General features: G+C 42.2%; 1 protein-coding gene across 4 annotated transcripts in view; it reads right to left on the bottom strand.

Moving 5' to 3' along the window:
- rnf13 (ring finger protein 13) overlaps window positions 1-13457 on the bottom strand; it is a 100378-nt gene that overhangs the window by 67527 nt on the left and 19394 nt on the right. For all 4 annotated transcript variants that reach the window (XM_007902457.2, XM_007902455.2, XM_007902456.2 and 1 more), the window contains exon 4: window positions 7372-7494. In XM_007902457.2, the coding sequence (XP_007900648.2) occupies window positions 7372-7494 (123 nt within the window). The remainder of the gene's footprint in view (window positions 1-7371; window positions 7495-13457) is intronic.

Genomic DNA, 13457 nt, shown 5'->3' with positions numbered 1-13457 from the left:
CCTCTATCCCTCCGCGTTGGCCCTTCCTTCCTGGTTAAAGGAAATATTGCACTGTCTGGGAACCCACCAGGTTAGTACTGCTCAAGCCCAGATTTAATAAAAATGTGGTAATTGCAGAACAGGTCTAAGGTAAAATCATCAAATCAATGATGTTGAAGGACTACTCATTTGATACTAATAATTAGCCTTTATATTCAATAGTGTCTTACACGATGATATTAACTTCATAATTTTTTTAACTACGTTGTGGCTTTCAGACCCCCATTGGATTTACAATAGCATCTCCAACAGCTGTTTATGGCTCTCCTCAAAATTCGCATATCTGAATCAAATCCCAGAAGCCATTCCTATAATTCAAGTCACACAACTTGGTTTTTACATTATGTTTTTACTGTACCAGATTACCCAGCTCCTGAATTTTATCTCATCTGTTCAAAAGCTCCTGGATCAAACCAGACTGAAGTGGCACTTGGGAGTGGGTTTGCACTTGTGATATCTACGCAAAGCTCACATCTGATCATTGTGATTGGAGGTGGGGAAGCACAAAACGTAGGTATCTCGAACAATGTAGCGCCCCCCCAGCACTTCATCAGAGTGCCAGCCTAGACTATGCAAGTTCAAAGTCCCGACGTGGGGCTTGAACCAACAACCTTCTGACTCAAGAGGCAAGAATGCTACCAACCAAGCCTAAGTTTCCACGCAGAGGACATCACAAATCTGATTAGTATTACAGATCTCAATGACAGTGATATAACAGGTGCAGATTACGTCACTATCTGAAAAGCTTGGGTGTTGTTTTGTTGCAGTCACGCACCACGCTCAGGCACATGCTATCAGTTTTGGAATTCAGTAACTGCAACAGGCGACTTCCCACCTCTCTAAACCGAGCGAATCATACAGGGAGGGAAAGCGGGGGTGGGGGGATAACAGGACAGTGGGGGAAGAGGAGGGGAAGAATGTAATAGATAGCAGCAGCCGTTCAGTCACTACCCCAAGTAGACATTCCTAAATTGTAAGCCTGAGAGTGATTGCTGACAGGCCATCTGACCAAGGGCGGCTCACAGCCAAACCTGATCCTGTCCATACCTAACACCCATGCTCACACAATTTCTAGCAGCAGTCCCCCAAATAACAGCAGCAAGCAGAAACCCTTCCCTTTCGAGCTAGAAGATGGAAGGGTTGGTGTAATGTCTCTGCCCCCACCTCAGGGAGATCAGCTAACTCAGCACAGGATTGGAATCAAACCTGGTCATCTCCTCTTTAATACAGCTCAACACTTTTAAAACAAGAAGGAAACAAAAGGATTGGGTCCCGGTTGTTTAAAATGAATCATTGGAGGTGGCTGCCCTAACCTCTACACTGGAAAGACATGCCTATTCTCTACACCACAGCTGCAAGGTATCTAGCGTTACACAGCTATCAGGCAAGGTATCATGTATAAAAAGAGATTTTGTAAAAAAAAAGAAAGTCCCTCAGGGGGCAAAGACCAGCAAACTTTAAATCACTACTAAATCAACTTAAACCTCAATCTGATTCGCTCGGCAGTTGGAACCAGTCTGAACGAGTCATTTGAGACCTCAGCACTTTAAAGCTGGTTCTCTTTCAATCACAGCACATCAGAAGAAAGGACGACAGCACGAGAAGAAGCCTGAGTTGCATTGGGTATTTTGCTTCAATTATCCTGAATTTGCTGCTTCTGTAGACCTGAGCTCGTGCATTAGGTTATCTCTAAATCAGGGCAGTGTGAGTTCCCTCGCTGACCTATGAAAACTTAGTTCACTGAAAACCTTCAGCCTCTAAAGAAAAGTGCTCATTCTAGCTAACGTGTCCAGATGCTGATCAGACTTTAATCTGAACGATTAACCCGAGATGAGTTTTTAAAAAAGAGCCAATTCCACCTTTAACACATTTAGTGCAACCTTTAATCAATAAAAAAAGCTTATTGAACTGTTTTCTGGAAAATAATTTTCCATAACTTTAATTCTATATGAACAGCAAAGTTACTGGATTCAAAACTTGCATTCATTCACTAGGTATTTGCAGATTTACTATTGAATGTGTGGCTACACCCTTTTGATTTAGGCTGGTTAGGCAGAATGAGTCTGTTGAAATTCTATGGCACATGATAAACCAGGAGCAAGCACATAATATTGGGAAAAGGCCATTGATTCTAGATCCCACCACTAATAAGTTTAATAATCTTTATTTGATATCATACCTATAACATCAGAATGTTTCAAAGTGTGTATTTGTGGGTCAACACGGCAGCCAATTTGTGAATAAAGTGTCCCAACAACCATGAAGTGAATAACCAACTTATATGAAAGATTGTTGGCCAGTATACCGAGAGAAGCTCCTTTCTCTTTTTGATTAGAGTCAAGGGATTTTCAACATCCACCTGAACAAGCAGCCTGGAATTATGTTTAACATCTTATCTGAAGGACATCAACTTTGCCAAGTGCTTCCTAGCACTACACTGCAACGACATCTTAAGACTACGAGATTTCTCAATAGTTAAGGTGGAAGAAGAACGTGTATTTTTAGCCGCTACAATACCTTAGCCCTCTGAAAAGAACAATGCTGGAGTTCCAGCATATTGAACACTTTCGCTATCTTATCAAGGAGGATGGCATCAAAGATGTTCCTTCTGCAGTAATGGTTCGGTTTTCATCCCTTCCATTGTTCACAATTCCCAAACCAAGAAAACAACAAAGACTCAATCACAAACACTCTCCAACAAATTCCTGAAACATGCACAAGATCACCAGACAGTGACCCAGCTTCAGGCAGATATTTGCTCTTCTTAGCCAGGTGGTTAGTTAATAAACAAATATTAGGCTCTTATAAGCAAAGAGAAAAGGAAAAGAAATTAGAACTCCAGAGTTACTCAATTCCAACTAAATAGGGTTACACAGGGTCACTGGTAAGGACAAAGGAGCAGGACGGGGGGATAGCAATCAGGAGTAGGAACCTTAGCTCCCCTCCCCAGCCTAATGGGCTGAAAGCAACTCTAGTATTCCTACTGCTACTCAAGGACAGATCATCTAGTTCAACACAAACTGGTCCCAGGCTGTTGGGTTAAATTCCACACAAGGTGTTGGGTTTAACAATGCAGTGAGCCATTATGAAGAGCCTTGAGTTGCAAGTCATATATTTCTGTCAAGGTGATAGATGCAATAATTCGTGGACAGATGGATTTGAATGGAATGCCCCGTATTGTACAATGTTACAAAAAGCCCTTTTGCCTCCTCACTTGTGAACTCCAGTGAATCAGTCAAAACAGTCAGAGCCCATTGTTCTCCCATGGAGCATAGGGAGAGTGAGAAACAGAAAGATGATTAGCATTGGAGCAATTTTCACCAACAAGACCTTGGCGTTTCTCAAACAATCTACTAAAGCCTTGCAATCAGCAGGAATCACTCCAGTTATGCACCATGGAGACAGAGGGCAATCATCAATACTTTAAAGTAAACAGAAAAGTTCCTGCAGGAATCTAACATGGACAGAGCCACTCACCCACTGCTGAAGCAGTCTCCAGATCAACTCAGCAGGAGGTTAAGAGGCATGTAGACACTCATAGATGTGCTTCATGAATTCTTGCTTTTTTAAAACAAAACTCCCTTGTAATGTTTCTGCACATTCATTGGAAAGGTCACTAAATAATTAATAAACGGAAATGCATGCTGGGACCCACATCATCTCAACATATTCCACAAACCATTTCATCTACAAGTTGCAATCCTAAGCAATTAGCCTGCCAATAGCTTCATCTTGCTAAATCCAGTAATAGTGATCCATCATGCAGGAAACCCAGTGTGTTATAGCATTTGAGGTCATTGGGAGATAAGAAGATTTAAACATTAACATTGCAAATTTAGTGGCAATTCTTAAATGAAAACCATCACACACCTGCCATTTAGAGCCATAATGCAGTCACTTAATTACTTCCAAGAAAACTAATAGTTACCTTAAAGGACTTGGGCTGTGCTGGGAGTAGGCAAACATATTCTGAAACAAATTGTGCTGTAAATAGAAAGAATCCGTGATGTGTCCCAAGGGTAGTGGAGGTGTTAAAGGGCATGACAAAAGAGTGGGGTATTGGCATTAAAACATCTGTCACATTCTAATAAACTGGTAGAACAGGCTCAACGCAATGATTCAATTCTCCCGTTCCTTTTTACCTTTTACATTATCAGTGCATTCATCAGAATCAGATCTAACAATTTATTTAACAATCGATTCAACTATCAGACTGGTTCCCACTGCGACTGTTCTCACCCCTAAATGTATGCCCATGTTATGACAAAGGCACGGTGTGCCAGGTGGCCTCTGTGTTGATCATTTTTAATGTCAATGCCCCACCGTCTCTAAGTGTGACTCCACTAAATGAGAATTAACATGGCGACAGGTAATCCCAATGCTTTACTGCACAACAAAGGGATGCTTCAATCAGAGTGATTCACACTATCAGACAGCTGACTTCCGCAGTAACCTGTTTGTGTCTCTCCCTCCTTCCTTGATTTTAACAGAAGCGAGATGTACTGTATAGAAAACTCAATGATACTTTATTGGTGTTTAAAACCCTATGCCTCACTTACACTGCCCGGAACAAGATAAATGGTCGCAACATTAAGAAATAGACACCATCACTATAATACTAGCAGCTTTACTCAAAGATAGTAGACAAAGAAAAAACAATCTTGACCTGGAGGCAAGGCTCTCAGGTCAGGCACGTACCTCCTTGATGACACTAAATGAAAATAGCGAGTTCAACAAACCCCCTCCTTTTATATTTTTCTAACTCCTCCGCCTTCTAATGTATATGTTCCCTCCATTTTCAATCTCCCCCCCAACCACTGCCGCTTCCAATGAATCACTTACTTCCTGCTCCAGGATCCCGTGACTCTTTCTCGCTTTTTCTGTTGCAACACTCACCCAGGTCACAGACTTTGTGTTGTCAAGGCTGTAGCGCTTTAAAATTATATTTTGGTCACTAGAACATAATTACACTTAAACTACATAATTACACTTAAATTACACTCATTCACGGCCATTCACGGCCTTGCTCCCTCCTACCTCTCCGACCTACTATCTCCCTACCTACCTGCCCGTACCCTCCATTCCTTTGGCTCCGGTCTGCTCCACATCCCCCACCCCAAGCGCTCTACCATCGGTGGCCGAGCCTTCAGCCTCTCAGCTCTGGAACTCCATCCCCCAGTGCCTTCACCGCTTCCTCCCTTTCCTCCTTCAAGGCTGGTCTCAAGACCTTTCTCTTTGACTGTGCCTTCAGCTCCCCTCTCAACTGTCTACCCCCTCCTCGCTCCCTCCCTTCCCTCCCCCTGACCATTTCCCCCCTGCTCGGGTCCTGACCCAACTGTCCAGCGCCTTGGGACGTCCTCCTGATGTGAAAGACGCTCTATAAATGGAATCTTGTTGTTGTTAAAGCGAAAGCGTCTTATTTTACACAAACTATGTACACAGACTATAGCAAACATCATTGGAAAGAGGTAAAGCATTAATTAAAACAAGGTGACCGTGACATTTCCTCTATCGATAAGTACTATGCAGGTAGCATCTTGTTTATCGACATGCAGGCAGGATTAGCATAAAGGTCTTTTTTCCTTTTCGGAATTCAATAGGATTCTGGCTATTCTCAGAGCTCCACTTTCCTCAGCTGTGTGTCTCTCTCTCACCCTCTCTAGCCTTCTTTTGAGTTTACTAGAAGAAAACAGAATTCTCACAACAGTAATATGTTCACAAAGAACTTATGCTGTACATTTTTAAGCAAACCACATTAAAGGTCACATATCGAGCAGCTCGTGAATCGCCTGTTACAATCCCCTTCCCGTTAAGAATTTAGAGATTTGTAATTTCACTTCGCAGAATTTGTCCAATTCAATAGCTTCCTTGAAGTTGTCTTGACATCCATGCGACCATTTTCTGTTGGCACTTTTCTTGTGCTTTCGATTCTCACAGAATGTGTCTTTCCACCTCAACTCTCTTTTTTTCTTTCATTCACCGAAAGTGATCTGGGTTGGCTAAAGTCCCATATGCACCCCCCGCCCCCCCCGCTTTAAATCATCTGTAGACAACTATATTCTTATAATCTGACTGGTCGAAACAGTTATTGTCTTCCTACTTGGAGCTAGCATGGCAATAGTTTTGGGTTCAATATTTTCAACATCTTGTTTGGTTTGTGAAATCTATCCCTCAAAGTTCCTGTTTTGTAATGGCTTTCCCAAGCCACGTATTCCCCTCTTGATACTCACACTTTTTTTTCACTTTTATGTCCTTCATTGTACTCGTCAAACATGTATGCTAGAGATTCTTGAAATTCTTCAAACTGTACAGTGCTAATACTTGCAGGAGTTTGAGTTATTGGAGTAATCATTTTGACTCCCATGGAACAGATAGAAAAGTGTAAGACTGGTCTGTCACTCAAAGGTCTGTTGATGACCCCCATCAGAACCCATGAAATTCTTTTGTCCCATTTGTTTCATTTTTTCAAGCACGCTTTTTCAGCGCATCCTTGATGATACGATTAGTCCGTGCAACTTTTACCGAGCTTTCCGGGCACAGCGGGAACATGTAGGTTGTTTTATCCACAGATTCTGGGTCACTGTTTTAATTATATCAGCCGTAAAACGGCTGCCCAGGTCTGATTCCAAGATTTTCATTACTCAATTCCTAGGAATGAGCTCTGCTGTCATGATTTTCAATATGGTCTGAGCAGTGCACCTTTTACAAGGGTTTGCCATTGTAAACCCAGTAGTGTGAAATACGAAAATGAGTATGTGACGATTCCCTCTAGCTACGTATTTCTAACAAGGGATTTTGCACATTCCCTATACTTCATAGTGGCCTGCAACCCCACTAGCACTCCCGCTGCAAGAACCAAAATGGCTGTTCCTGTTTTTCCTTTCTGCTTTCGTGTTGGGAGTTTTGCCTACAATCATTCGCCTCTTGGACAACCTTGCCAAAGCTCCAGGGAGTCTGTTTGGACAGATCCTGATGCCACATTCAGGCTTTCTCAAGGAAAAGGGTCAGGATTTAGGAGCATGTCACACTGAGAGAATGTGGGTGCCATTGCCTTTTATTAAACCTTACAGAGGAAGACTAGATAGCAAAGTACAGAGAGGATTTTTTTTAAATTCCCTCCCCAATTTGAAGAGTCGGACTGGGGAAGGAAGCTAACTTTTTAGGTTTCCTTAGAAATGTTTGGGACAGGAACTTTTGAAGTGGGTTTAAGACCTTGCAAAATGGGCAAAATTCCGACCCTACTTTTGTTGATCGCTTGAATGCCTGAGAGAGAAATCTGTAAAGTGAGGGGGTATGGCCTCTGTACAAATTATACACATCCTGGCTACTTACCTTAATGTCAAAATTGCAGTCAAATCTTCTGATCAGAACAATGAAGTTGCTGGAGTTGTCAGTCAGTGGGGGAGAGATGATGGGCTCACAGGCATTCTTCGGCTTTGAATACACGAGGAAACCCTAGAAGTGAAGAAAGAAGTCAAAGCTTTGTTAGGAAAAAATACACTTCAGGAAATATATGAGCATTGAACTCAGCATTGTCCCCTCCCACACCACACTAATTGAGAAAATGTGGACGTTAATGAAAATATACCATCAGTTCAGCCCTGGAACCACTAGCTCTCACCCATGAGAGCTTGTACATGGATGGCAAAGCACGAATCGTCTCTGGGTAAGCAGGAACAAAGCACTGACCAGTCACCCACCCTCCTGGCTACTCAAGCACAGCCAGAGATACCAAGGAAACAATCTATGATGTCCATAGGATTATAAACTTCCCCAAACCCACTCTGGAGAAGGAGACATTACACAGACCTTCTTAATTAACCTCTGGCGATTTAGTCAAAGCACCTTTTAACCTTTGGTGAATCTCAAACCAAATCCAGGACTAATTAGCCCCATCAATGCAATTATAGGACTCAGCATGCGACAGTGCATGTGAATTGTAACTATGGAAACATTAACAAAGTAATCCCTATTTCTCCACCACAACACCCTTGTTCAGTGAAGAGAGTGTAACTGTCTGAACCCTCTACATATCACTGCAGCTGTCGAGTGTCACTGAGATAGGTACAGCACTTTTTCCCATCATCACCACGTCAGTAACATAGTGCAAATCAACATCACCTCATTCACAATTGCTTCATGCTCAACTGCAAGAAAACAATAAATAGTAAAGATTTCGGTTTGGCAAGACAATCATTCTGGTGTCCAACGGAGCATGAAGCAAATGAAGGCTATAAGAAAGAAAACTGTACAGTAATCCTCAAACTGTGGCCTGGTCAGATGGGCCGGAATGGTTATTTCTAGTCCTGTATATTCCTGTCATATCATTACTATTTTTCTGCCAAACTTCGCTCCTCCACTTTCCTCCTCCTGAAGGTGCTGACTAGTGCAGGTACAACTTAATAGGTTTGGGCACGTTCCATTGTCAAATACAATTACTATTTTATGCAATACCATGTCACACTATGGAACTCCATGCCATATTCGCTTCATCTTACTTCCTCCCTTGCCTCCTTCAAGACTCTCCTCTTCAACCGAGCCTTCGGCCACCCTCCCTGCCCTCCATCCTCCCATCCTCCAGCTCAGCTCCAAATTCCTTACTGTCCAGCGACTTGCGACATCCACCCGATGTGAAAGGCGCTATATAAATGTAATTTTATATTGTATTTGTATCGTATGGCACTAAGGTAAATTTTACTGTACACCCTTATCTGATGTATTAGATGACATCCGCCTAACAACACATAAACAAACCTTTTGAGCTGTATGCCTTAATGCTGCATCAGACAATGGGTCTATGACGTTCCATGTGAACCATGTGCAATCGAAAAGGACTCCAGTATATATCACTACATTACGGGATTCAATGATTTTCCTGTAAAGCACCCTGCTCTTCTGAGTGCTTTGACGATGTCCTCAAATGCATCATTTGAGGATGTCAGAGTAGTCTCTCATTTCCATTACTGACCTCCACACATAATGTTCTCTGAGGGTTGGCACTCGTGGGTGGTGAAGGTTAAAGGGGGCTCAGCCCCGACCAAATCTATTTAGTTACCTGTTTAATGAGAACTGGGAGGGGAAAGCCCTGAGCCCTGAGGAGGACCATAGCCAGTTAGCCAAGCTGCCCCAATCCATGGACCCCACAGGTCCCTCTTGCCCCTCTCCCAACCTGATGTCGTGTCTACCCACTTCAGATCTGGGAGGTACACTTGTCGGGAATGTCTTCATCTCTGATTGGCCAGCTGTTCACCCGTCTTAAAGAGGATCAATCCTTTAACTGAGTTTTACTCAGCCCCCACCCACCAAAAAAATATTTTCATCCTCCACCTATGCACTCAGGTAATGCTTTATGACAAGTAGAAATTATTTAACAGCTAGTATTACAGTAATCACCTCTAGTGAGCTCCAAATTAGCTCTTTGAATAAAGCAGTTTTTATGACTATTCAATGTTCTTAATTATAATTTGTGAAGTCATATTTTACATTTTTTTTAAAAAAAGACTTTTTCTCAACTGTTCCCAAAATATTCATTTGAGAGACTACAGCAGTGGTTGGAATGTGAACATTGCAGACCACAAACAGAGTCCCCAGGCTATTCCAAGAGAGATGTATTACATGGAGTGGGGGCAGGGAACAGCAGAGTGAGATTAGAATAGATGTCTGATCTGGATAAAACACCACACAAGATGATGTGTGAAGACCAATAATGTATTTGATAAGCTGAATGGAATCTTTGATGAATTGGAGATGTACTCCCAAGCAGCTTCTGCTATCCTGTTCCCTACCCTATGGAATACATACTTAGCTGCCGACAATAATTCCTTTTGGACTAGCCTGGAAATCACAGTAAATGTCTGTTTTACTGCTGCAACAGCATTTTGTTTAAGCCACAAGTTTCAAAATGGATTTGATATTTGTGCAAACCCTGCTGGAGACCACATTCACTGGTTTAGCGTCAAAAAAGATCAATTTGGAAGCTTTACAGGTTGGTAGCTGGTTGCTGAAAAAATATCAACAACAAATTAAATCTGTATAGCACCTTTCACATCAGGTCCCAAAGCGCTGGACAGTCAGGAATCCGCATCCGAGCTGGTGATTGGGATCAGGAGTGGTGGTAAAATATCAGAGTATGTGACTCACATAACCGCACTTTTATGAGCAAGTAGACAAGAATCTAAAACTATTCACATAACATAAAGGGCAGGAGCCAGAAGAGGCTCAAAAAAGAGAGAATAAAGTTTGTGATGAAAGTTTGACAATTCATTCCTGTATATAAAGCTATCAGAAGTAAATACTGTAGAATTTCAGTTTATGTCCTGGACATCATCCAAAATTATGCTCCAATATATGGTTTCTTATCCATGGTTTCCTTTCGAAGCAGTCATAAGTACTGCATTTTGTTTAAGCCTTGCATTTGATATAGTACCTGATCACATCATTGAGACATCTCAAAGTGCTTCACAGGATATATTGTAAAGTGTGTGTATTTTGTGGGCCAAAGTATCACCACATTACAACTCCTGTATTTCCATTCAGCACACTGGCATGATGGAATGACAATTGCCAGCATCACAGGAAAACAGTGTTCTTGACCCCAAGATGACATCACTTGGTTGCTAAACCTGGTTTCCATATGCAAATATTTAGAGTAATACACACAAGCTTTTTATTGTCAAGTATCTAGAAAAAGGCTGTACTTGCATCTTAGCTTAACAAGCTACTGATCTGAAACATTCTTGGTCAATTATGAAAAATATTTTTTTNGTCTTTTTGACTTTTCATATAGTGTAATTCATCTTTTAAAAGTAAAAAATCTCCTTAGGGAAAACCTTAACCTGTGACTGCATTAGTACTAAAGTACATTGATGTATTGGTACCCTCTACTATGCAGCATTAAACCCTGCAATACCTCACAGTTTTCAATCTAACACAAGAGATACTGGGAATAGTGCCAACTGGAGCCATTTATAACCTACTTCAGAAAATCTTTGCGAACATTCAATCCAGTTAATTGTGTAGTGTGTCACCCTTTGAGATGAGCGGCAGTCATCAATCACGAAAACAAACAAATGAAGTATATCCATTTTGAATATGTTTTTCCATAACGTAATTATTATGACGACACAACTGATCAAGATCTATGGAGCAATGGAACACTTTTGCATTTATAACTTAATGTAAAACAGCTTATTTCACTATCACAGGGGAAAACTATAATAAATAATCCTTGCATTTGACATAGTGTCTTATCACATCGTCGGGACGTCTCAAAGCGCTTCACAGAATACACTGTAAAGTGTAGTGACTGTAATTTTGTGACCTGGTCAAGATAAGGTTCTTTCATTGCGGTTGAGATGAGTCTCAACTATTTTAAAAGCTGATCAATTGATCAAGTCCTTGCTAAATCTATAATAGAATATCATTGTGGCAGATTACAGAACAACAATCTCTAGACAGTCAATAAAATGTGGACATTTTAAAATGTTGGGTGAACATGTTTGCTTTGTCGCATAAAGCCTCATCCACGTCTTCATCTCCTGCCTTAATTTCTCAAATTCTCTCTGTGCCGGTCACCCCAGTTCCATCAACCACAAGGTCCAGCTCATACAAAACTCCGCCACGCTTCTCCTTCCCTCTTGAAACCCACAAATGGACTCTGCCTCTACCACTTTACTTATTAGGGCATTCCACATCCCAGCATCTCAAAGCACTTCATAGGATTTTACAATAAAGCGTAGTAATTGTGTATTTGTAGGTGAATGCAGCAACCAATTTGTGCACAGCAATGTACCACATGAAGCAAATGATCAGTTTTATTATGGGATTTAATCGGAAGAAAATGGATAAAGTTATGAATTTCTGCATTGCAATTTAAATATAGTAAACTTTAACTTCTCCATTAGCAACATGGAAATATTCCAGGGCTCCCTCTTCCTTCATCACATCAATAACTTTCACTCCATCCAATCTTTCACATCTCTAACAAGTTCCAACCAACAGCTATCAAATCTCACTTTTAATGACTCAACACTTAATCCTTCATCAACTAACAACTGAGTCTTACTATCCATCACCTCTGTCCTTGAATTGAATTCCTATGTCCCATGACAATCACTTAAAGCAGCTTCTGGAAAGTTTGGTTTGTTCTTTTCATATACTTTACAGTGCAGCATATGAAGCACTTTGAGATGTCTTAATAATGTGATAAGGCACTATATCAAATCCAAGGATTACTATTATTATTTTCCTCTAATAAAGTTGGTCATTCATGTCACAATTGTTTGTAGGACATAGCTGTGCGCAACTGTGCTGCAATTACCCAGAAAAAAACAGTCACTACACTTTATCCTGTGAAATACGTTGGGATGCCCTCCCAACTTGAAAGGATTACATTTGGTATAGTACTCATCCTCCTTGACTTCTCTGCTGCCTTCGACACCATTGATCACTCTATCCTTATCTACCGCCTCTCCTCTCACCTCAACCTTCACAGATCTGTCCTTGAATGGTTTAGATCGTACCTCTCACACCGTCTCCCCTTATCTCCACAAACGGTTTCTCCTCTAGCCCCCGGACTGTCTCATGCGGTGTTCCTCAGACCTTGGTCCCCTCCTCTTCAATATCTATATGCTCCCTTTTGATGACATCATCCACAGACATGGGATCAACTTCCACATGTATGCGGATGACACCCAACTCTACCTCTCTGCCTCCACCCTTGACTCCAGGACCACTGCTGCCTTGACAGAATGTCTGTCAGACATCAAGTCCTGGATGAGAGCTAACTTTCTTCAGTTGAATGTCTACGAGACCGAGGCCCTCCTGATTGGCTCCCGTCAGTGCCTCCACACCTCAGGCGCTGACAGCATCACCATCCACAGTTGCACAATCAAACTTACTAAACCAGTCTGGAACCTTGGCGTCCTCAACTATCCTTTCTACCCCACATCCATGACATGATCCGCTCTGCCTTCCCCCAACTCCACAACATCGCCCGGCTCCGCCACTGTCTCACACCGCAGGCTGCCAACACCCTCATACATTCATAACATTGAGGCTTGACTATGCAAACTCTTTGCTTGTTGGCCTCCCCAACTCCTCCCTCCAGAGGCTGCAGATCATCCAGAACTCTGCAGCCCTTGTCCTCTCCTGCACCTGGCTCTGTGACCCTATCACCCTCATCCTTGCTCGAATCCACTGGCTTCCCATCTCACAGAGGATACATGTTCAAGATCCTTGTCCTCACCTTCAAGGTCCTCCATGGTCTTACTCTCCTCTATCTCTGAGACCTTCTGACCCCCTTCCATCCTGCCTGCTCCCTCCGCTCAGCGGGCTCTGGCCTGCTTCACATTCCCCACCTCGCCCGCCCCACTGTTTGCAGGTGGGCCTTCTGCCACTCTGCCCCCATCCTCTGTAAC

This window comes from Callorhinchus milii, unplaced genomic scaffold (genome assembly GCF_018977255.1).
Source record: "Callorhinchus milii isolate IMCB2004 unplaced genomic scaffold, IMCB_Cmil_1.0 Scaffold11, whole genome shotgun sequence".
NCBI classification, from domain to species: domain Eukaryota; kingdom Metazoa; phylum Chordata; class Chondrichthyes; order Chimaeriformes; family Callorhinchidae; genus Callorhinchus; species Callorhinchus milii.
The sequence above is the reverse complement of the archived record's forward strand: the minus strand, read 5'-3'. Positions and strand labels throughout refer to the sequence as shown.